At 51.8% G+C, this 23,999-nt stretch overlaps 1 protein-coding gene across 2 annotated transcripts in view; it reads left to right on the top strand.

Moving 5' to 3' along the window:
- Nucleotides 1-23,999, top strand: part of Lrp5 (LDL receptor related protein 5) — a 113,253-nt gene that overhangs the window by 51,176 nt on the left and 38,078 nt on the right. For both annotated transcript variants that reach the window (XR_002397359.2, XM_004852629.3), the window contains exons 6-8: nt 10,857-11,253; nt 12,733-12,904; nt 22,490-22,706. Coding sequence is in view for 1 of the 2 variants with exons in the window: in XM_004852629.3 (XP_004852686.1) it covers nt 10,857-11,253; nt 12,733-12,904; nt 22,490-22,706 (786 nt within the window). In the remaining variant the exon portion in view is untranslated. The remainder of the gene's footprint in view (nt 1-10,856; nt 11,254-12,732; nt 12,905-22,489; nt 22,707-23,999) is intronic.

Consider the following 23,999-nt stretch of genomic DNA (forward strand, 5'->3'; position numbering starts at 1 on the left):
GTGGCTGGGCAGGGCAGTGACAGTAACAGAGGACCCCACTGTTGGGTCTCACAGGCAGGGGGACAAGCTGGTCGCCATCTCCCAGCCCCTCACATCCATCCGTCTGTCCGGGTGGATTAGCTGAGGTAATGTGGCCTGAAGTTCTGTGCCTAGAATAACGGGCCTGTTTGTTCCCAGAGTCTGGGCAGCTCATCACTTATCAGGGAAGTAGGTCAAAGGGAAAAGAAAGGAGGCCCGTTGGGGGAGTCTGCGTGCTGGCCTTGATCGGCAGTGACTTTGCAAACAGAAGGCAGCTGCTGTTCTCAGCCATGGACCGTGAATTTTTAATAGCAAGAAAATAGGATCACTCAGTACAGGAAACAGTGGGGCCAGCCTGAGCGCTGACATTTTTCTTTTTAACTAAGGTACAACTTGTAGACAATAATAATGCACACATTGTAAGTGTATATTTTGATTGGCTTTGACAGTTGTATACATCTGCATAACCACCACCCCAAACCAAATATAGAACATTTCCACCTCCTGGAAAATTCTTTGCTGCCCCCCCCACCCCCGCACCCCACCCCTTCCCCACAGAGGCAGCTCCGGCCTGACTTCTGTCACGGGGAATTAGTTTTGCCTGGACCGTCACAGAAATGCAACAGCACAGCGTGTACTCTCTCTGAACACTAGCTTCAAAAGCAAGAAGAGAGGGCCGGGGATTTAGCTCAGTGGTTCTGCTGCCTGCCTTGCAAGCGCAAGGTCCCAAGTTCAATCCCTGGTACCAAAAAAAAGAAGCCAGAAGAGGAGAGGGGAGCACTCTATGTTCTTAGAGAAAACCTGTCCTGGGGCTGGGGCCATAGGCCAGATAGAGCCTCCTGGGTCGGTGAGCTCTGCAGAGTTCTGTTGTGGTCACCCCCTGCCACTGGATTTGTCTCCCATCTTCTCTGGTGTCCCCCTTACTCCTGTAGCCCAAGCCCAGCTCCACTCCCAGGCCTTTCCGGAGCTCAGATGGTTCTGCTTTTCTTCAGAGTCCAGTTTGGAGATCATGGGTTCCAGGCTGTGAGGGAGCCCCTGGGGTGCTTGGAAGGAGTCCCCAGATTACATGCCCCTCTCCCTCTGCCTTCTCTGTCCATGTCCATGTGCTCAGGGATGGCAATCAGAGGTGCTGTCACTAGGCCCCAGATGTGCTCAGCTAACACCTTGGGCCACCAGCTTGTCTTTCAGAAAGACTAGAAGGCTCCAGCCTCCTGCCCAGCCTCTTCCCTCCTTACCTTTCCCTACCATTCCATGGCAGTGGGCCATTTGCTGTTCCCTGGCCCACCACCGAGCTCCCTCCTCCGTGGTGCTGTGCCTGTTGCCTGGAGCATCCAGGAGAAGGGCTGGATATCATTAAGAGAGGCCTCCTTTGTCCCTCCGTGTCCCCAAGACATAGTGGCTATTGCAGAATCCAAGTTCTGGCCTTAACCTTCACCCTGTGGCTGTGTGTGCAGGTTCTTTGTGCCTTGTCCATCTGAGAGTACTGAATGGGATCCTCCTCAGAAGGGCCTTATAAACTGTAAAGCCTTGTGATCGAGGTAGGTTGAGCCAGGTGAGCCACTGATAGTCAATCATCTTTGACCCAAAGAAATGGTGTTTTCATGTGGTTCTGCTTAATCCATTACTTGGGCTGCCAGCAGCCACTGAGGCAGGGGAGGCAATGGTGTAAAAGCATCTGTTGGGGGCTTCTACAGTGGGCACAGCCCTGAGCCCTGTCCTGGTTCATGCCTTGCAGGGGCTGTGTGGTGTGCATCCATGGGTGGCCTTGCTTCCCTAATGGGGGACCTGCAGCTCACAGTGTGGGGAGCATGTCACAGCCGGAGACGGGGTGGGGGTTGGGGTGAGGGGTGTACAGATGGGATTTGGGGCTGGTGTCCTGGGGCCAGGTGCTGTCCATCTTAACCCGTATCCCCACTACCTGGGGCTCCCTCCCACAGAAAGATTCGAAGGGCCTCGGCACAGAGGGACCTAGGTGTGCATCAAGCCATAGAACACCTTTGGGAGCTACGGAACATCATGTAATCAACAGCAAGAATACTCACTGTTGCTTATTGAGCACCTGCTGTGTGCCTGGGCAGAAGCGAACACTGTGCTGGCTTTTTGAGGAATTGAGCATGTGCCCCATTGGTTGGGACAAAGCCTCCTCCTGCACTACCAGCTGTTCTGTGGTCTCCCCCACCTCCTAATTCCTATGTTTTAGAAACTTGGGCTGCCTGCCTTTAATTTTCTGCACACTTCACTTACCACTGTCTCCTGTTAGGGTCTCCAGAGGTGTGTGTGCCATACAAAGAGGGCTGCACTGGGGCTAATGTCACAGGGTTTATCATGGGATCCTCACCCTCAATGAAGGGTCTTGTCCACCTGAGTCCCCCACGTGGGAAACAGAGGTCAGGTTGCTTGCTCAAGGTCGTTCCATGAGGAAGTTGGGCTGGGATCTGAAGTCAGGTCTGTCTGCCCTGGGAGCTGGTGTGCTGATCTTTGGATGGTGCTGCCTGGGGGGAGCATCATTCAGTGGCCAGAGGGTTGTGCTAGGGCGTGTGGGGAGGACAAAGGCAGCAGAAGACCATGTGGGTGCAGGAGAGGGAGGGGCCGGCCTGCAGGAGGGTCCCAAGGATGACCTTGACTTTGCCTCTCACTGGCTGCCTCAGGTCCCTGGCCTGAAGAGTGACTTAATCATGTTGGAGCTGAGCAGACAGAACCAGACTTTAGGCCAGGTGTCTGCCAGCCCCTCCTGGTGGACTGGACTGCACCCTTCCTGCTCATGCTTGCTGGGCGGCTCGGGTGGACAGCTGTCCAGGCCTCAGGCTTTGAGTAGAGCCAGTGGTGGGCCTGGCCACTTCCTCTGTGCCTTGTGATCCTGTGGTCTCTTGCCGTGGTTTCCTGGGCCAAGGTGCAGGGCTGTGGTCTCAGCGTTTGTCCAACCGCTCACCCCAGGGGGCCAGTGGAGAAATTTAATCAATTGCTTAAAAAACAAAAATAATCTGGCTACCTGCCAGATGGGAAGCTGCCCGGTCAGGCTGTTTACAGCTTTAGCAACTGCAGAGTGGACAGTGGCCTGGACTATGACCTGGCTCTGCCCACGCAGCCCCAGGCCTGGGAGGTGGCAGCAGTTGGCTATACCTCCTGTGGGGGCAGCTGAGCAGGAGACCCTGGAGCCAGGAGCAGAGAGGGGCAGGCGTCAGGGAGGCGGAGAGGGCTGGCTCTCAGCTTTCCTCCAGATCTCAGCTTGCAGCCTCCAGCAGGGAAAGAAGTCAGAGAGCAGTCATCCTGGGATGATGCCTGTGAGGTGGGACCCCCATTGGTGACCCAGGCCTTCTTGGGGCACTCTGACCTTGGGGCTGCAATTGGTTCCATGTGGGAGGGTCTTGATATCTGCTCTGGCTGCTCAGATGGCTGGGCCTCTGCTTCAGGGTGTTGGGAGGTTGGGGGCCCTGCCTCCTTCTCTGGTCAGGCCACACCCTTGGATGTGTTGTTGTTTTGCTTGTTGTGAAAAAACCCTTTTCCCACATTGGGACGTGGAGGGGATTTACCCATGGTGGCCTTTCAGTTCCTATGTGCCCAGTGACCTGTCAGAGGGTCTCCTCCTGGACTTGAGGAGAGGCTGCAGAAGCTGCTGGCCATAGTTCTGGGCCTGCAAGTGGGTCCTTGGCCTGTCTTCCTCTTCCTCCTGGTCTTCACTTCTACACACTCCGAGCCTGGAAGCCAAATAGGCTGCCTAGCCCCAGCCCCAGTGCCGTGAACAGAGGTGTAGGCAGGTCCTTCTTTCCCAGGAGGAAAGTGCTGTCCCACAGGCCTGGCTGGATAAACCTGTTGCCCGAGTTTGAAAGCCTTGTTTTTGGGGGTTTTTTTTCCTATCATAAAGTAAAATTATGTTTACTGTAGAAAGGTAATCATTGGAAAAAGTAATGAGGAAAATTAAAATGACTCATAGCTTTGCCACCTAGAGATAGCCGCTCTTGGCACAATTGTGTTTTTTACTCATTTTTAATGCATATATTTAAATCTACTTGTGCATGATTTGTTCACATTATATAAACCTATGTGCTGTGTTGTGTCTAGTGTTTCCCCCACTTACTGTTGTGAGTTCTATCAGGAACTCTTCTTTAGCCTGGTGTTCTGTGCCTAACTACCTGGAACTCTGAATGCCCTCATTTATTTAAAATAAACTTTTCCTTTTTCTTTTTTTATCTTTCTTTCTTCCTGTCTTTGTTTGGATCTAAACTGATCACAGGTTCTTTTCTTTGGCTTTGGTTTTTGCTTTTGTCAAGAAGCCGTGGTGACTATGTACAGACCTGTGTGCATTTCGTCCCCTTTCTTCAGCCTGGGTTCTCAGAGGTGAAGTGACATGGCCAGGAGGTCCCCATGTCCACAAAGCTGGGGCTGACTCACAGCACTTGGGGAAGCACAGCTGCCCCGACATTGAGAATCAAAGCTGTCCACCTGTGTGGTGACCACAGGCCACTCACTCTCTTTGCATATAACCCATTTTTCTTGTTTCTTGCCTGTATTTTTTCTTCTGTTAATTTGTTTATGGTCTTTGACCATTTATTGCTGGGATTTAGTAGGGTTTTTTTTTTTAACTTGACTTGTTGTATACCTTTAAAAAAAAAATAGGCAATAAACCTTTTTAGGTTTACAGAAAAACCGAGTGGCACGTACTGAGAGCTCCCGGGCCACTCTTTGCTGCCGTCCTCTGTCATTGTCATTTACTTTCTAATTCACAAGTCACACATACTTCTCGTACAGTGGTTCACACTCTGCAGCTCATGGGCCCCAGGATGCACTGCCTGTTTTGTACTGTCCAAGAGCTCAGAATGGTGTTTTACCTTTTTACACGGTTCAGAAGAAAACCAAAAGAATAAGGCTTTGTAATGTGTGGAAATGATATGGAGCTCAGATGTGAGTGTCCATATGACAGGTTTTGTTTGAACCCAGCCTTGTGTGCTCCTTTATGTGTTGTCTGTGACCGGCTTCTCTCCTGAGGCGTGGGAGGGGCTCGATAGAGACCATCGTGGCCTGCTGCACCGAAAGCATTTACTTCTGGCCCTTTATGGGAAATGTTTGCCGATCCAGTTCAAGAACTAGAAGGCAGGATCAGCATCATCTAGGGTCGCTCATATGGCCTTTGAGAACATCCTCTACTGGGCTTTTATTTAGTGGCTGGAGCCTTGCTGTGTGTGTGGCATGCTCATTACACGGAGCTTCCTTGGGGACAGAATAGGCTTAGTGCTGCCCTGGCATCCTGCACATGGTCTGTCCTCAGCAAAGAGGTGTGGCTCGTGGGACAGCTCTTTCTATTCTGTGAGCACCCCAGTCTCCAGGCTCAGATCAGACCAATGCCCTGGGTCTCCACTCCCAGCTGCAGAGTGGCTGTGGGGGTCACTGTCCTTCTGCCTGGAGTTCCCTGCCTGGTATGTTGGTGTGGTCCTTCCGTTGAAGCTTTTCTTGTGTCTTCTCCCTGCCAGCTGGTTACAGGTGGAATTGTGCTCCTCAAAAACCTCTGTTGAATTCCTGACTTAGGAGTCTAACTTGTGACCTAACTTGCAGTTGTGATGAGGTAGATCTGAAGTGTACTGAAGCAGGATGGGCCCCGAGTCTACAGGATGGGCTCTTTATAAGAGACACACAGGTCTTTGTGAGCCTCTGAGCAAAGCTTTGTGAAGCCAGAGCAGAGACACAGTAATACAACCATAAGCTATGAGATGCCAAGTATTTGCAACAACACCAGGAACTGGAAGGGTGGGAAGGATCCTCCCCTGGTGCATTTAGAGAGGGCTCACCCCTGCCATACTTGACCCTTCACTTCTGGGCTCCAGAACTGTGAAGAAGTGAATTTCTGTAGCTAAAAGGCACCCAGGTTGGGATAAAACCTTATGGCAGTCTCTTTGATGTTCCACTGTGTCCATATGATAGGGTTGGGAACAGCTTGGCTGGGATTGAGGGTGGCAAGGAGGGACAGTGTGGAGCCAGTTGTGTCTGTGACATTGGGTCATCCATCTCTCAGGACAGCTTTTGTGTGTTGGAAAGAATGCCTCTGCTGGGGAGGCTGTGCCCTAGCCTGGTCCATGCCTCATGTTCTGTGCCTGGCCCTGCAGCAGGGTGCTGCCCTTCTATCCCACGTGTGTGCAGGAGGGAAGAGGGATCCAGGAGCCACCCCAGGAGACTGCAGGGACTGCTGGGGCCCACAGGGAAATCTTACTTTCTTTGGCAATGCTATGGGGCCATAGGGCAGGCTATTTGTTGAAACAACCCCAAAGAAAACCATTTGGCCAAACTGTGAGATTCTGAACAGTTTAATTCTCTGGCATTTAAACAAGCTCCTATCTAGGCTCTATAGCCAGTCCCACAGAGGGGCCCAGTCTCTCCTCTCCATAGCCAGCACTACCTCCCCTGCATCTGCCCTACCCACCCGCAGCCCTGCAGGCCCACAGTCAGGGCTGCTGCTCTGACCTTGCCACCAAAGAGCCCTCTCAGAAGCCAGCCATGGGCACCAGCCCTGGCAAACATTGGCAGAGCCCAGGCCAGTGGTGCATGGTGTTGGCCTGGCCCTGGACAGAGGCCCTCGGTGCTGCACTGGGGACGCCTGTAGACTGGGACTCAGCTCTCTCCCAGGCCTCCTGGTCCTGGTCTCTGTGTTTTTCTTGGCCAAACTAAAGAACTTCCAAAGTCTTGCAGCCTTAGGGGTGTCAGAGACCCATCTTGGGAGTCAACGAACACCTGTGGGCTTATCCCAGCAATGAGGAACTGCCCCAGCCAGACTTACTTCTGGTTATTATGAGGGGTGCTGGGCATGGGCTTCCTGGTGGTAGGGTGTGCTTAAGGCTGTGTGTTGACCTTGTGTTAGAGGGGTAGGCCCGTGTGGTATGATACCCTGATGACTCTGGGCCTGTGTCAGGATCCTCAGCATGGAGACAGGCTCTGAGTCATAGAGCAGACACCTCAGCCCCAGGAGGCCCCCTTTGTGCCCCAACCCCAGCTGTCCTTTGCAGCACTAGCCATGGTCTGTGGTTGTGTGCTCTTCGATGGTCTTGTTCATTACATCTCTGCCCTGTGACCCCGGGGGAATTATGGGGCATATCCTGAGTCTGCTTTGCCCACACCTCCATCCTCTGCAGTGGGTCTGCGGCTTGGTCTAAGGTAGCTTCCTGCAGAGATACTGGGAAGATGACTGAGCCATCCAGCCAGCAAGTAAGAAACGTGCATCCTGCCTGTGCCTGTTGCATGGAAGGGTCAGTGTTCAAGGGACCTTTTTTTCCCACTTGTTGCTTTGTGTCCTTGGGCTGAGAGCTTATGCTCTCTGTGCATCAGGTTCCTCATCTGTACAGTAGGACACAGTCATACTTGGTGTGAAGATTGTACTATTTTAGGTGACGAGTTTCCATCAGGGAGCATCATTTCCTGTGGAGTCATGGTGAGACCCTCTTGCAGACAAGTGACACACAAACCTTGTCCTTGGCTCAGGAGCCTAACAGCCTCTCTGGGAAGTCTCGCCGCAGGCACCCTTTTGGTTGGGAACCTTCCTGACTGGGCCCCAGGTATCCTTGAGCACCTCTCCTGTCATATTGCCTGATTAAGCTGGAACCCGCCAGTGACATTTGGTTTACAAAACACTTAATTTCAGGGCTAGACAGGGACTCGGCTCTATTGAGTCTGGCTAAGTCTTTACTGTAGATGAGGAAATAGGCTCAGAGATAGCCAAGATCCTGCCCAAGGTCATGCAGTGGCAACAGGCCAGGTTTCTGTCCTGACTTCTGCCTGCTTGTCCCGGGATGCAGAGATGCCTGCGGGCAGGCAAGCTTGATGGCCGCTCTGGGTGCTGTGCTGTGTGAAAGGGCACAGGCCAAAGGATCCCAGGAGCCTGTAGGGGTGGCACCCTGGCAGGCAGCCAACTATTGGGGGCAGGATCAGCCTGTCCACTGGGGTAGAGGAGGCAGGACTGATTTCCCAGAAGAGTAGGAGATGGCCTGTGACCTGGGCCTTGAAGGACAGGTCAGATGTCAACAGAGCATTTTGGGAATGGAGCCCAGGGGAGAGTTTTTGTCAAAATTCCCTGGCCAGCAGACACCAAGTCAGAACTTAGCTGCTCACCTCTCAATAAATCAAATTTGGGTTTCAGTAGGCTCTGTTACAGTTGGGGCATCTTCTGAGTGCTGCCTGTACCTCACTTCCCCTTCCTATCTGCCTTCGTTTCCCCAGCCCTGAGTTCAGGAAGCCGATGCGTATCCACCCTCCAGTGGAGGAATCAGATTGTGAATATGGACTGGGAGCGTCAGGAGTGGCCCTGCCTTTTCTCGAAGAGCAGGGCACTAGAACTCTGGAAGGACCCTGACTCAGGTTCTCCCTCCTGTGACAGGAAGCTTAACACCAGTTGCAAGAGGCCACAACTTGTCCAGGCACCATGGAGATGGGCAGTGGGCCTGGGGACCAAGGTGTGAGGGAGGACCTTCTCATCCTGCTTTGTGATTAGAAGCAAGTGTCCCCAGAATGCTGAAAGTCATCTCTGACCCTGACATCCTTGATTCTGTGGGTCCTTGAAACCAAACAAGGCAGGAATAAGCAAGTGGACAGTGACCCAGCTGTGTAGGACAGGGCCATGTCCTGACCCAGGCAGCCTTGGGAGGCTTCTATGCTGGGGGTGGAGAGGGCATGTCTGGGGTCCCCAAGAATGTACCAGGATCCATGAGGCTCCATGTGGATCTTCTGCTGGGGGTTCTGATAAATCTTCACAGTGGAGGCCTGGACAGGGTTAGCAGTGTTCATGTGTTTCGTGACAAGGCTTCTCTCCTTCTTTGGGCCCTGAGTTTCAGCCTTGGCTCTTAAGGTGTTTTTTACCATAGGTCCTGAGGATTGGAAGCATGTGGGGAGCAGGCTACAGGGCCCAGAAAAGGCTCTTGTATCTCCCTTTGCCACCCACCAGGCCCAGCTGTAGAGATCTGAGCAACCCCTGCACTAGAGGGGTAGATGGGCTCCCAAGACGGTCCTGGGATTTGCTAACCACTGGACCAGAGATGCAGGATAACAGTTGCAGCTTGTCTTGGTTACTTTTCTTGTTGCTGAGACGAAATACCTGATGCCAAACTTAAAGGAGGAAAGGTTTATTTAGCTCACAGTTTGTAGAGGTTTTAGTTCATAGTAGGCTGGCTCCAAGGCAGGGTGCATGGCAGAGGGGCATCACAGAGGAGAAATAGTTCATGGCAGGTGGAAGGCAGCAGGCAGCAAGCAGCAAGAGACAAGCATTAAACAACTCTCTCTCTTTTGGGTCCAGGCTACCTGCCCAGGGCAGGTAGCACTCACATCCTTAATCCTAGCATTGTATCCTGAATCATTTCCAGCATCACATCCTTGATTCCAGCACCACACACCCTAGATCCAGCCACTTCTGAAAAGTCCCATCTATGACCACATGAGGCTTTGGGGGGACATCTAGTTAAAAGCCATAACATAGCTGATCTCTCCACAGCAGCCAAGGAGGGTCCTGGGTTTGGCTTTTCTTGCTGATGTGTTCTTAAACTGCCCTGGCAAGTTAGGCCAGGCAGAGGCACCTATAGCAGAGATGACTTTTGAGGACATAACACACAAATCTTCAGGGCTGGCAGATTCTGTACTCAGGTAGAGGAGGAGGCTTTTGCTTGAGACCAGGCTCTTTCTGTGCCCAGCTAGTACCTGGCCTGGCTGCAGGCCATCCTGGGAAGCCTGGGCTCTCCCCTTCTTCACCAACCCAAGTATTGTCCTCAACCCCATCTACTCATATTACAAGGAACTCAGTCTCATAGCTGCCTGGCCCCTCAGGCTTGGTCCTAAGGTATAGTAGAGATCCAGGTGGCTGTGGGGTGGGGACAGTATGGTGTGGTTCTAAAATTGCATTGGTAGTATGTGGACAGAGCTTTGCCTGTCCCCTCTGGAACCCCTATCTGCAGGCCCCTGTTCAGACACCAGGTCTGAGTCCCCAGGGTGATCACTGTTTTCTGGTGGCCTGTCCTCAAGGCCCCACTGTGCAGAGTCCACGGTGGCCCTCCTGGATCATGGCCACTGGATCAGAGCTGTTGGGTCTAGTCCTGGCTCAGATCAAAACACATGTGACAGTCTGGGGATTTAGCTCAGTGGTTCTGCTGCCTACCTTGGAAGCACAAGGTCCCGAGTTCAATCCCTCGTACCAAAAAATAAAAAAACAAAAAAAACACTTGTGGCACCAAGGTGTTACTTGTCTCTCTGCCTTGGCTGCCTGGTGTCAGATGGGCCCTAAACTCCACGTTAGTGCTTGGTGTAGCTGAAAGTGCCCCACAGGTCCCTCAGAGCGAGGGTTCCCTCCCTCTCAGTGCACTGTGCCCATCTCAGGGTGGATAAAGAGGTTAATTCACCGGATGAGCAATGTTGGTCCCGCATGGAAGCTGGACAGAAGAACAACACGGGGGTTCTTGCTCCAGGTTTAGCCATGAGGCCTAGAGCTGCCTCCTGGGTGGGATTGGGGAGGGTATCAAAAAGGAAGAGGCATTTACATGGAGCCAGGCAGGGTGAGCAGCTGTAAGGGGGATCTTCTGGGGGCCTTGAGGAGTGGGGCTGGCACATAGAGTCTGGGGCCCACTGTCCCAACAGGACGGCTTGTGGTGGATAAGAGCGCTAACTGAGGCAGCTCTCACACATGGGTTGAAGGCCATCTCATAATAAATAATAATAAATAGTAAATAATGCCCACCTCACTGAGCTCTCAGGAGAATGAATAAGTAACCATAGTAAGGGTTTGGTGCATGTTTTCTATTGTACCAAGAGAGCTGCAAGGACCTGGCTGGGACCCTTCTCTGCTATGCCATCCCCAATCCTAATCTCTTGTGTCTTTCCAGGGGCCGAGGAGGTGCTGCTGCTGGCCCGGCGTACGGACCTGCGGAGGATCTCACTGGACACGCCAGACTTCACAGACATTGTGCTTCAGGTGGAAGACATCCGGCACGCCATTGCCATTGACTATGATCCATTGGAGGGCCACGTCTACTGGACGGATGATGAGGTGCGGGCCATCCGCAGGGCACGTCTGGATGGCTCAGGGGCACAGACACTGGTGAACACTGAGATTAACGACCCCGATGGCATCGCCGTGGACTGGGTGGCCCGAAACCTCTATTGGACTGACACGGGCACCGACCGCATTGAGGTGACACGCCTCAATGGCACCTCCCGCAAGATCCTGGTGTCCGAGGACCTGGATGAGCCCCGGGCTATCGTGCTGCACCCTGTGATGGGGTAAGGCTTGGCAGGGCCACCCAGGTGCCAGGGGGCCTTAAACATGCTGTCGTGGAGCTTTCCCTGGCATCCAGATCCCAAGGGAAGGCTTATTAATTGCAGAAGGCAAGGCCACCCCCGAGTCCTGATTCAGGGGGTCCAGCCAGTCTGAGAACTTGCACTTCTCAAGCTAATGCTGCTGATGCTGCTGGTCCTCAGAGCCAACTTTGAGAACCAGCAACATAGGCTGTGTGCAAAATGTAGAAAGCCCTGGAGACCATTGTGAGCTGCTGCTTCCCAGGTATTAGTTTCCTCATCCTCTAGCAGACCAGTCTACCTGGGTGATTTTTGTGATGCTCATGGTGACAGTGTGGATGATGGTTGTATGGCACCTCCATAACCCAGCCTCTTATGAACACAGCCAGTGACTTTTCTTTTTCCACTTACCTCTGGGGTAAGCACAGTTGTATAGTGGAGGACTCTGAAGCCCAGAGAGGTAAGGGATATTCCCTAGGTCACACAGCCGATAGATGGCAGATTGGGGATTGGATCCAGCATTCTGGTTCCAATTTTCCACGTTAGGAGCCTGTGTGAACAAAGAGCAGAGTCACAGAAGCAGGTAGACACAGCAGCTCGATGTTGGTGGCTGAAGGTAGGATAGTGACCCAAGGAGGATGGGTAGGGTAAGGAGCAGGGTCCCCTAGGGCTTTGGGACTGAGAGGGAAGAGGGGCTGGTGGTCAGCTCCGGTGGAGGGGACTTGCCCCTGAGGTCAGGAGGTTCAGGACCTAATTCCTGCTCTGCTGCCAATATGCTTGGTCAAGCCACAGCCCTGTGGGCCTCAGCATCCTCATCTGTGAAATGGGCTGGGGGAGCAGACTCTCGAGTCCTTCCCAACCTTCATTTTGAGTCTTAGGATCCCTAGCTAAATAGGTTTGGCAGTCAGGTGTGTGAGATCATGGGGTCCAGGAAGAGCACCTGAGAAGGAAGGGCGCCCAAGGGACTGGTTAAATATAGCAGCAGCTGAGGCTATGGCATGGGCTTAGCCTGGGCTGGTTTTCCCTGCCCTGAAACCTCAGCTTCCAGCTGCCACTCAGGATGTGGTTGCCCTCCTGAGAACACAGATTATCACTGTCCTTGGCACACTGGGGCCCTTCTGTGTTGCAGAAGTTTCCGCTGTCCTCCCGCCTTCATTTGGTAGCCTCCAGGTCAGATGAGAGGCTGTGCCAGACCCTCAGCAGGGTACCTCCTATCAGCCTGGGGCCAAGAGATGAGCCCCCAGCCCCTGCGAGTCCGAGGGTACATGCGACAGTGTCACCTTGGGCCAGCATGATTCCTGTGGAGCGCAGGCTGTGCACACCCACCTTGGCTCTTCCTGGTCAGCCGGCCAGTGATTCCCAAGCCCTCCTGTGATGGGCGAGCTGGGGGAGCAGTCACACTTGGAACTGGGTTGGTGACAGAGGGGAAACAGATGCTGTCACAGGCACTTGCTTCTTCTGTAGCCTCATGTACTGGACAGACTGGGGGGAGAACCCCAAAATCGAGTGTGCCAACCTGGACGGACGGGAGCGGCATGTCCTGGTGAACACCTCCCTCGGGTGGCCCAACGGCTTGGCCCTGGACCTGCAGGAGGGCAAGTTGTACTGGGGAGACGCCAAGACGGACAAAATTGAGGTGAGTCCCACTGTGGGGAGGGCCCATGGATGGAGGGGGAAGCCGCTCAACAGGGGTGCTTTGTGCAGTTCCTAGCCGTACCTGTACCTATCACATGGACCTGGTGTGGGCATGGCAGCCCGTTTGCCTGATGTTTGGCCGATGGAATCCTTGGAAAGTAATTTCTGACGATACTTTCTGACGCAGATAGGCCTTGAGAAGGTTCTTGTTGAGTTAATGGCCTTGTACCATGCACCATGATGTCGTCATGGGAAGGGGATGGGAGCCCCTACACTGTTGCTGCTTAATCTATTTGAAAACAAATTTATTAGAAAAAACAAGTAACAGATCCCCACATATCCACCCAGCAGCTTAAGACATAAAACACTGTTGTTGTTAAACCCAGATATCACCACAGTCCTGAATTCAGTGATTCACTCCTAAGTGGTTAAAGACAGATTGGGGTTTTCAGAGGACACAGGCCCCACCACCACCACCCAGCAGCATGTAGTCTTGTTCTGTGTGGTTTGCATGGTTTAATTTAAGTGGCATCATCCTGTATGGGTTCTTTGGCAACTTGCTTTTTGCTCATCATGGAGCCTCTTCTACAGGCGATTTTTTTTTGAGAAGCAATCAATGGCAGTTATATTTGTCCTTGTCTCAGGTATATCCCTGCTGTTGGTGCCCCTTTTTGGGGTGGATGCCGCCCTCTGTTTCTGGTAACTTCCGGACAATCCCAGAACATGAGTGTGTTTGTAACACTCCCTGTCACTGGGTCCCCCTCTTCTGGCTTCTGGGGGAGGCCTGAGCCAGGCAGCTTGCAGGGGAAGAATGGGGTGAGAACATGAACATGTGTCTGTGTTGTAGGATTTCAGACCCTTCTTCTTAGTGGGAGGAGCCTTGGTGCTGTTGGGGTCAAGAACTTCGGCTTTTACCGTGAAAACCCAAGGGGCTATAATTGTAGCCATTTCCTGGTGGAGTTCCATATAAATGACCCTCTCTGTTGTTTAAAAAAAGGATCTTGTGCAGGGCGTGGTGGCAGGCATCTATAATCTACTAGGGAGCTATAATTACTATAGCTACTAGGGAGGCTGAGGCAGGAGGGTATCAAGTTCAAGGCCAGCTGGACTTTGTCTCAAAAAAAGAAAGGAAGAAAGATGATTTTGTTGCTAACAGAATTTTGAAGACACCTGTCTCCTGGTCTCCTGGGCCTGTGAGCCCGAAGGTGAGGATGCTTTCACTTCATGTACCCCACTCGCCCTGGAGCAGGGATGCCTGCGGCCAGAGTCACCGCAGGACCCGTTGCAGGCGCCCCTCAGCCCCTCCCATGGTGTGGCATTGAGCCCGTTCCCAGTGTGTGCAGCTTTTGCTGTGTCTCCTTTCGGAAACCTCTCATCACCCCAAAGGAAACTGTCTGTTGGCAGTCACTCCTATCCTCCCCCAGCCCCTGGGCCTCTGGCAGCCATGAATCTACTTCCCGTCTCTGTGGATTTGTCTCTTCTGGGCATTTCCTGTGATTGGAATCCTACATATGTGGCTTCTGTGTCTGGCTTCTTTAGTTACATAATATTCTCAAAGCTCTTGCACGCCATACACATATCCATACCCCTTTCTTTTCATGGCTATATAATGTTCCACACATTCATCTGTTCATCAGTTGATAGACCTTTGTCTTGTTTCCACCTTTTGTCTATGAATGATGCTGCTGTGAATATTTGTGTACAAGTTTTTGTTTAAATACCTTTTCAGTTCCTTTGGGTATATGCCTAGGAGTGGAATTGCTCAATCATATAGTCATTTTATGTTAGACATACTGAGGGACCATTAGAGTGTTTTCCATAGCAGTTGTGCCATTAACATTCCCATCAGCAGTGTATAAGAATTTGTTCTGATTTTTATCTGATTGGTAACCCTTGTTCTTTTCTGTTTTTGTTTTGTTTTTTAATTTTTTTTTTGGTACCGGGGATTGAACCTCAGGACCTTGCGCTTATAAGGCAGGTTCTGGAACCACTGAGCTAAATCCCCGGCCCTTGTTTTTTAATTTTTATCCTAACCATTGTAGCGGTCCCCCATGTTGTCAGATTTGTGTTTCCTTGATGGCTAATGACACTGAGCATCTTGTCATGGGTTTGTTCTATGGCAGAATTTTGATAAATGCTTCATAGTTTCCATTTACAGAGAGGAAACTGAGGTCCAGGGGAAAATGACCTGTGCAGGGCCACCAGCTCAGTCTATCAAGCCCTGCCGTTTCCTGAAACCTTCCCCATGAAGCTTCACAGTGTCAGGGACAGGGCCCCCAGCATGTCCCACATTTCAGATGAGGGCACCACAGCTCAGAACAGGAGCGTTTAGCCCAGACTGGATATACAGTACACGTGGGTCAATCTTAAAATCAGCCCACATCTGGAAGTCTGATTGGAGTGGGACAGAGGGCTTCAGGGCAGTGGAGGGTGTCTTCAAGAAAGAAGTCTGGATTTTCTCCCTATTCTCCTATTCCTCTTCCTCCTCTTCCTTTTCTTGCTAACCGCCCCCCCGCCATCTTCCTCCTTTGGGCTGAGCATGGAACCCAAGCTCTTGCATGTGTTAGGCAAGCACCCTGCCACTGAGCTACAGTCCTGAATCCCAAATTCTTTTTTTTTTTTTTTTTTGGTACTGGGGATTGAACTCAGGACCTTGCGCTTGCGAGGCAGGTGGCAGAACCACTGAGCTAAATCCCCGGTAGAACCCAGATTCTTGATGCTGTCCTTGGGAAGTTAGAAACATCAGAGAGTTTGGTGAAGTCAGAAAGTAAGAAGAGAAATGCATTCTGTAAGAATCAAAGATGTCCTGGGAAAGGGGTGTCCCTGAAAGTCATTATTGACTGGTGTCTTTACTGTCACAATGCTGTGAGCATGATCTTTTTTTTTTTGGTAGCGGGGATCAAACTCGGGTCCTTGTGCTTGTGAGGCAGGCGGTGGAACCACTGAGCTAAATCCCCGGCCCTGAGCATGATCTTTTGATTCTCCACTCTTAGAAGGAATCCATGTATCGGCAAAGCCCTATAGATAGTGTTGGGCCACTGTAGTGGTAACAAATAGAAGTTGGAGGGAGAGCAGATGAGAAAGTGACATCCTCCTGCTACCAACTAGACAGGTGAGAGGTTTTCTGAATGTGGGAGGCAGGAAAGGTCAGAGGACATTAAAGTTTCACGCATAACTAGAGAAGCTGAAAATGGTGACATTGGGTAGTGGAAGGGTGGGGGACGAGGAGTGAGTGGCAGACAGTGGGGGTGCAGACACAGCTCCTTCAGGAACTTTCACTGTAAGCACTTGGCCTGACCATGGAGAGCTCACTGCTGGACACAGAAAAGCAGCACTGAGGAGCGAGGGGCATGTGGGTGGAGTCTCAGAGCTCTGGTGGGGACCAGAGGGCACTTCCCCATGGGCCTCCCCCTCAGAGCCTGCACTGTGCTTAAAATACTTGGTGCAGGGAGGGGAGTCAGTCACAGAAGCATTCTCAGACTGCTCTTCCCCTGCTGTGGCCCTGGGTTGCACTTTGGAAATGCGGACCCAGGCCGAGGGTTCAGAGCCATCAGCTGAGCTGAGGGGTCTGTGCTGGACACTCATGGGCCCCAGGGAGGCTGCCTGGGCAACATGGATGCGGAGACCAGTTTCTTGTTTTCTACCGGAACTCTGTGCAGCCTTCTTCCTCTCTCAAGAGCAGGAGTTGAACCTGGATGCATCGGCAGGTGCTGGAGGGTCATGGCTCCTCCCAAGGTCCAGCCCAGATCCTGGAACAAACCTTGTGGTGTGTTTGAGTGAAGAGACACTGCAGGTCCGGGCTGCTGTCATAGTGGTGGGTGTTAGGGAGTATGCCTGGGGATTTGCCCACAGGTTTGTGCCGTGGATGCTCACCCTTCAGGCACAGTCAGAGCACTTAATGTGCACCAGCTGTATTCTAGGCATTGGGGGCCTTCATAAACACACCCAATAGATGCTCCTGCAAAATGCCCGTTGGCTGCCTCTCACATAGACCATTGCAGTAGGCTGCTAGCCCAGGCACAGTGGCTGCTGCTGGCTGGAGGTCTTGGAACCTTTCAGGGAGTAGCTGATACATGCTCTTTCAGGGTCGGGACACATGCTTACCTTTCTTGGAATGTTGGACACTCCAAGTAGGAAAGATAGTCAGGAAAGGTGTGAGGGGTCAGGAAAGAGACAGGACATGCTTTGAACCATGGTGATATTTCCAAGAGGTTATGTCAGAAGAGAATGACATGCCCAAGCCACATTTTAGTAAACCTGAGCACCAGCCTGAGGCATATGCTGTCGATGGACTTTGAGAGGGAGGAAGGGTTCCATTCAGCATGCTTGTTGTGTCCTGGCTTTGGAGGCACTGTGCTCGGGGTAACTGGCTCTCCCTTTGAAGAGGCAACCAGGCTACCCGTGTCCTAGCTCTCATCCCCCAGGAGGACTTTACAGGCAGCTGGGGCTGATCCTTTGATGAGTTGGGCGGACAAAGGTCTGAAAGTGTCAAGCTGATGAAGTGGGTTTCATCTGGATGGCATTAGTACACCGATCAGGTTGACGGAGTAGAGGTCCGGGTGGCTTCCTGCTGGCCTTTTATGTGACAGCTGCCCTGGAAGTCAGGTTCAAGGCATCAGCACAGTTTACACGCATGGTGGTGGAAGCCCTACCTGATGACCAGCTGGTGATGTCATTATTGGGGATAGCTGAGAGTCACGGGGAGTGGGCTGAGGCCAGTGCCTCGCTGCCTCCTTGTGAGAGATGGCCCTGAGCTCCCCTCCCACCTGCTGGGGCAATCCAGGTCATTCCTGATGCCAGCAGGTTGCAGTTGTGTTCAGGGGCCTGCCCTGTCTAGATGGGCATGGGCTGGGGTCCTGAGGGCTGCCCGTGTTTTCTCTAGTTGCTTGGAGTAGCTCGTTCTGTCCTTCTAGCCTCCTGGACTAGAAATTCCAGCTTGATGCTGGCTTTGCCAGTGGGTTGCCTCCTTAACCTTCTTCCCAAGTCTAGAGCCCTTGGGGTTGGAATTTCCTGCCCCATGGATGCCCTTAGCCAGTTTTAGCCCATTTGGGGATCTTCTAGCTTGGATCCTGCCTTCCACATGCCTGTCTCCCTGCCCATGGGGGCTTCCAGGTCCAGCTGGAGGCTTCTCCTCAACCTGCCATGGGCTTATTCATGTGCTACTAGATGCAGCTTCCTTTGTAAAAGTGACCAGGGTCTGTTGTCTCCTTAAGGGGTCCCTGGTTGATGATACTTGGACCCTACTCTTTTCTCCCTCCAAGTGTGCTTTTTAATGGGTACTGGGCCCCCAGCAGCTCAGTGGGGTCACCCCAGTCTGTTCTTTTTGTCCAGAACACTTTCCCAAGTCTCAGACCTATGTGCCCTGCTGCTCCCTGGCCCTTTCCCAGGAAGCTGGGTCATCTCCAGCCATGTACTGTGGGCTTCTGTATGGAGACCATGTGTGGCCGGCCACTCAGGGTCTTCCTTTCCAGAATGAGACACTTTGATCTGTCCAGCCTCATGTGTTCACCTCACTTGATAGAGTCATCGTCATTGTCGTTATTGCCATCGTTTCACCTATATGTGGGTAGACGTTGCCTCTCGAAGCAAAGCTCTGTGAGACCCAGTTTGAGTTGGTATCTCTGTGCTGCCCCCTGGAGGACACACAAGACACTTCCATGTCAGGAGTGATATTATTCCCACCTATGCTCTCTTGATGGCCCTACCTGCTCCTCACTAGGCATTTGTCCCCTGGCCTGTTATTTTTCTAAGCAACTGGTGGTGACATGGAGCATGACCAGAATAAACACTCATAGAAGGAGTGCCTAGTGACCAGAGAGACCTAGTCACCCTGGTGGTGAAGGTAGTGGCCTGGCATTCAGGCTACAGAGCTGGGTGTTCAAAATCTTTCTCCTTATGTGAAACAAAATCACCATACTCCTCCCCTGTCCCTCTCCTTTCTTGCTGCAGATTGAACCCAGGGCCATTACACTGAGGTGTACTCCCCTAGTCATTTCATTGTTTATTTATTTATTTTTGAGAGAGGGTCACACTAAGTTGCTAAGTTGCCCAGGCTGGCCTTGAACATAAGATCTTCATGCCTCAGCTTCCCAGAGCTGTGCACTATCCTAACCAGCCACTACAGTGGATTTCATTCGGGGTTTGTGCCTGAACTCGCTCATCATTCCCTCAGGAGCAGGACAGTCTTCCCTTTAAACACATGCTGTCAGGAACTGGCAATCTGGTAACTTCCTGGAGCCCAATTTTCCATGGTCTGACTTGTAGACAATTGAGGGTGGGCTTCTCCGGGGTCTGCCCACCCTTCCTTCCCACCTCATAGCTGCTGGTTTGCCAGCTGCAGATGCGCTGGTCAGGAAGGCAGGGGTCTGCTTGGGGAGAGGACAGAGCAGAGGGCTGTGGGAGGCGGGCTGGCCCTGGCACTGAGGCATCTGGCTGTCTCCGGATGTAGCTTCTTGGGTCTAATTTCCTTTCCTGAAAAACCAGAGCATAGGAGCTCCCAGGGCAGAGGCCAGCAAGTCTGACCCATAGACAAATCCAGTCTGCTGTCTGTTTTTAAACCATGTTCAAGCTGAGAGTGGTTGACATTTTTAATGGATTTCATGACCTACAGAAGTTATATGGAATTTGAAGTTCAGTATCCAAATTTCATCCATGAAGTTTCATTGGAATTCAGCCACACCCATTCTTCTGTGCCCTCTCCACAGCTGGTTTTTTCCCTGCAATTGTCATGGCCTCAAAGCTGGAAATATTTTCTATCCTGCGCAGAAAATGTTTGCTTACCCCTGTCATAGAAACTCTGGCTCCATATTCTCTCCTGGCTCTAGTGCTCATTGGTGTCCAAGATTGGATCCTGCTATTCTGAATTCTGTTTTGACTTGTCACTTCCCAGGAGGCAGGACAGGCACATTCTGTGTCTCATCTTATACTCTGCAGGAGCCCAGCCTGGCTCAGGGATTCTGAAAAGATCCACCCCCAGCGTAAGTAGAGGCTGCTAACTTAAGTGCAGAGGCAACCTGAAAGACCACCCCGACTCCTTGTGTTCCAGATAGAACAGGCAGCCCTGACCCTGATTTTACAGGTGCATTGCAGCTGGCCAAGGGATGTTGAAAATTGTCATTAAAAGGCTACTCTGGAAAAAAAAAAAAAAAAAAGGCTACTCTGGAGCCAGGTGCAGTGGTGCACGCTACTTGTAAGGCTGAGGCAGGAGGATTGCAAGTTTATGGGCAGCCTAGACAACTTAGTGAAACCTTATCCCAAAATAAAAATAAAAAGGGCTGTGGGTGTAGCACAGTGGTAGAGGTTGTGCTTGGCATACACAGGCTCTGGGTTCCATTCCCCAGAGCAAAAACAACAAAAAGGCCACTGTGGGATCCTTTCTGTTCCCCTGTGATAGAGCAACCAAGAACTGTTCACTGCAGGCCTCATGTTCTTCTAGGCTAGTGGTGGCAAACCATCCATGCCACAGTAGGCTGTTTGTTATATTGAAAGCTCTAAAAGTTTTGCCATCACTGTTCTAGACTGTTGTGAGGTTCTGTAATCTGTGTGCAAAGGCGTGGGGTAGGGTGTGGCTTCCCAGTCATGGTAGAGGTTTGAAGGAGGCTCTCCCTGCTCAGGATGCCCTGTGCCAGCCAGAGCTGCATCCTGTCCTTCCCGTGGGTGTGACTGGACCCCACCTAGCAGGAGTCCCCAGCCCCTTTCCATTTGGTGTTGGCACAATAAGGAAGTGGGGAGCAAAGGTGGAGAGAGAGAAAGTAGGCTGCCAACCAGTGCCCTGTCACCCTCTGTCCTCCTGGGTACTCTGCAGGCTTCTTTTCATTGTTTTGAATGAGGCCAGGACAAATGTACTCTTCACCTCAGTTCAATTCAACAAATCTGGAAATTTATATCAAAGAAATTAAAGTATGGAAATAGAGGAAAACAAATCTCTAAAAGACAGAATACTAACCTCCTAGTAGATTTAAACTTTGAGTCCTTTCTTCTTCTTCTTTTTTTTTTTTTTTGGTACCGGGGATCGAACTCGGGTCCTTGCGCTTGCATAGCAGGCGGCAGAACCACTGAGCTAAATCCCCGGCCCTGAGTCCTTTTTTTTCTTGGTGTGGATTATTTTCTTCCTAGTGTGCATGCACTGCATCTCTGGTCCCTCCTTTGGCCCTGGTATCGAGAATCCAGGAAGGGCAAGTCCCCAGGCTGGTCAGAACCCACCTCTAATTGGCTTCTTCTACCTGCACTGCCCGGCTTTAACTTGGGAAAGACCCCTCCCAGGCCTTCTCCATGCTGAGATGCTGTGTCTGTGTCATCTTTATGTGCCTTCTTTTTGTGGGGGCAGAAAGCAAGAACCCTAGACAGTGTGGACCCAGCCATCCCATCACCCCTGCTGCTCACCTGAGCAGCCAGTGGCGAGCCTAGCACAGAGGCTGGTGCAGCCCGAACTCCCACCTGCAGGTGTGGCTGAGGTTTGGGTCTGGCCTGCTTGGGAGCAGCATTTATGAGTCTCTGATCATGATTTAGTGGCTCCGGGCTGTGGCCCAGCTTTTGTTCTTTGTTATATTCCCTGGGTGACTTAGCTACTGGCTGGTCTGTTCCTTTCAGTTACAGGTGGAGAGACGGAGGTTGGGTGTGTGGCGCAAGGACTGACCCAAGGATGCTGACTACTGGGGCCCCCTGATTGAGGCACCAGAGCTGCCAGTTCTTCCCAGTTGACCGAACAGTGTTGCCCCGTGTGTCCAACTGTACAGAACCAGTCTTTTCTGCTCAGCACGTGTTTGGCTGGCCTTGTATTTGGGCTGCCTGCAAAATAGCATTTGTAGCTTCTAATGAGCCAGAAGTGGACGCTGGCGCCGAGGTCTGCTGAGACTTGCCTCTAATTGTCTCATGTTTCCTCATGTCAAGAGAGCCTGAGTGCTTCGTGTTGCTTCTGCAGGATCCTCAGAATCCTGCCTGTCCAGTGACGGTAGCCAAAAGCTTGTTAAGGCATTTTATGTCTGATGGTGTTCTCAGTTGCTTTTGCAATGATTACTTTTCATTAGCATTGACCTTTCAGGTAAACAGTTTAGCTTTGGCATCTCAGAGTGAATAGAGGAAAGGGCCTTAGGCCTGCAGGCCTGGACTTTGAACAGGAGGCACCCTGGGAGTCCATCTGTGCCTGAGTTAGGGCACAGAGAGGTGGGAGGAACTTGCTCAGGTCCTGTAGCTGCCCAGACTTTTGAAACTCTGTGCTGGAGTCTTCAACTCTGAGCCTCCCCAACTGTACTGTGGCAAGCACTGCTAAAGAATCCTGAGTTCACCCGGTTGAGGCCCACCCCTTGGTACTTGAGGCAGCCATACCCAGGTAGAGAGGCTGTGGAAGGACCCCTGAAGTGGGTCCAACCCTGCTCCATGAGCTGAGGACGTGGCATCATGATGATTATGTCACTTGTACAGCATCCCCATGGGCTGTGACTCTTGGCAGTTTCTCATACCTAGCAAGGTGTAGGCAAAGCAGAGGCTTGACCCCCTCTTTTGGGACAGCTCAGACCCAAGGCAGGGTCAGGGTTGACCCTCAGTGGCCTGACCCCAGCCCCCAGACCTTGACCCTACCATCTTGCAGGTGATCAACGTGGATGGGACAAAGAGGAGGACCCTCCTGGAGGACAAGCTCCCACACATTTTTGGGTTCACACTGCTGGGGGATTTCATCTACTGGACTGACTGGCAGCGGCGCAGCATTGAGCGGGTACACAAGGTCAAGGCCAGCAGGGATGTCATCATTGATCAGCTGCCTGACCTGATGGGGCTCAAAGCCGTGAATGTGGCCAAGGTCATTGGTGAGTCTGGAAAAGCCAAGGAGGATGTGACATGAGTGTCCAGCAGGGGCCACACTTGGGATGGACAGGACAGGACAAGGTGATAGTATGTACATTGTTAAGGACAGGTAGGAATAGGGGTAACATTTTGCTCAGGGATATGGACTAGGTAGTGGTTATGGACCAAGCATGTTGGTAATAATTGTAGTTAATATTGCTGAGCACCAATTATACCAGGCCCTGGCTAAGGGTCAGAGTGCCCATTAGCCTGTATGCTAATCATAGTTGCTTCCATATTGACACCAGGGAGAGGGAGGCAAGGGTATGCAGCTAGTGAGTGAGCAGGTCCAGGATTCACCTGGATGTGCCTTGTTCTTGTCACTGGATGGTACTGTGACTGCTGTCCACTATGACCAGGCGGGGACCCTCACACATAACACCTTTTATCTGAAAACCAGGATCAGCTAAGAGCTGTCTTAGGAGACCTTTGTTTGACATGACCATTTGTCTCCGAGAAGAATTCCAAGTGCAGGCCCATGGGTTATATTGTTGAGAGCCATATCCAGGTGTGGGAGGTTGGGACTGTGTGCTCCACAAGGCAGGAGCCCTGTTCCCAGCTGGGACCCTGCTGCCTAGTACTGTGCCTGTGTGTCCGAGACACTCAGGGAACCTTTGCTGGGTGGGAGAGAGAGGACCCAGCTTGTAGTTGAACACTTATCGTCCAGCAGGTGAGACACCCCTCGTTAGCCCTGCTACCGAGCTGGGGGCTGCAGTTGTGAGTTAGAAGGGTGCCTGGCTCTAAGAGATGAGACAGGGGCCTGAGCTCAGAACTGAGGGTGCAGGTTGGTGGGCCAGGGTGTCCCTGGCAGGAAGGACAGCTAAGCAAACACCTGGGGTGAGGTGGGTGACCTTGGGGACAGCTGTGCTTCCTGTCACTGTGCCCAGGTTTTTATCCAATCTGTGCTCCTGATGCCAAGGCTGTGGACGGGACAGGTTTAGTTTTAACAACCACCTTCAAAAACACACTCATTATCCACCTTGGAAGGTGAGACTGCCTGTGAATGAATGTGCAGACACACCAAAATAGAACTTGGGAGACAAGGAAAAGTCTCCATGGGACTGTGATTTAAAGTTGAGAAATTACCTCCCTCTTTCTTTGAATCTCATGATTTTTTAAGGGATATGGTGAAAAGAATTCTTTTTTTTTTTTTTTTAATGTAAACACCGAATTAAAACTAATTTTAACACCATGTCAGTAGCAGAGTGAGAAAACAGGCTGGCCTAAAGTAAGTGAACATGATACTGTTTGCTTAA

This window comes from Heterocephalus glaber, unplaced genomic scaffold (assembly GCF_053883595.1).
Source record: "Heterocephalus glaber isolate CG9 unplaced genomic scaffold, H.glaber_assembly_v1.0 deba00000594, whole genome shotgun sequence".
NCBI classification, from domain to species: domain Eukaryota; kingdom Metazoa; phylum Chordata; class Mammalia; order Rodentia; family Bathyergidae; genus Heterocephalus; species Heterocephalus glaber.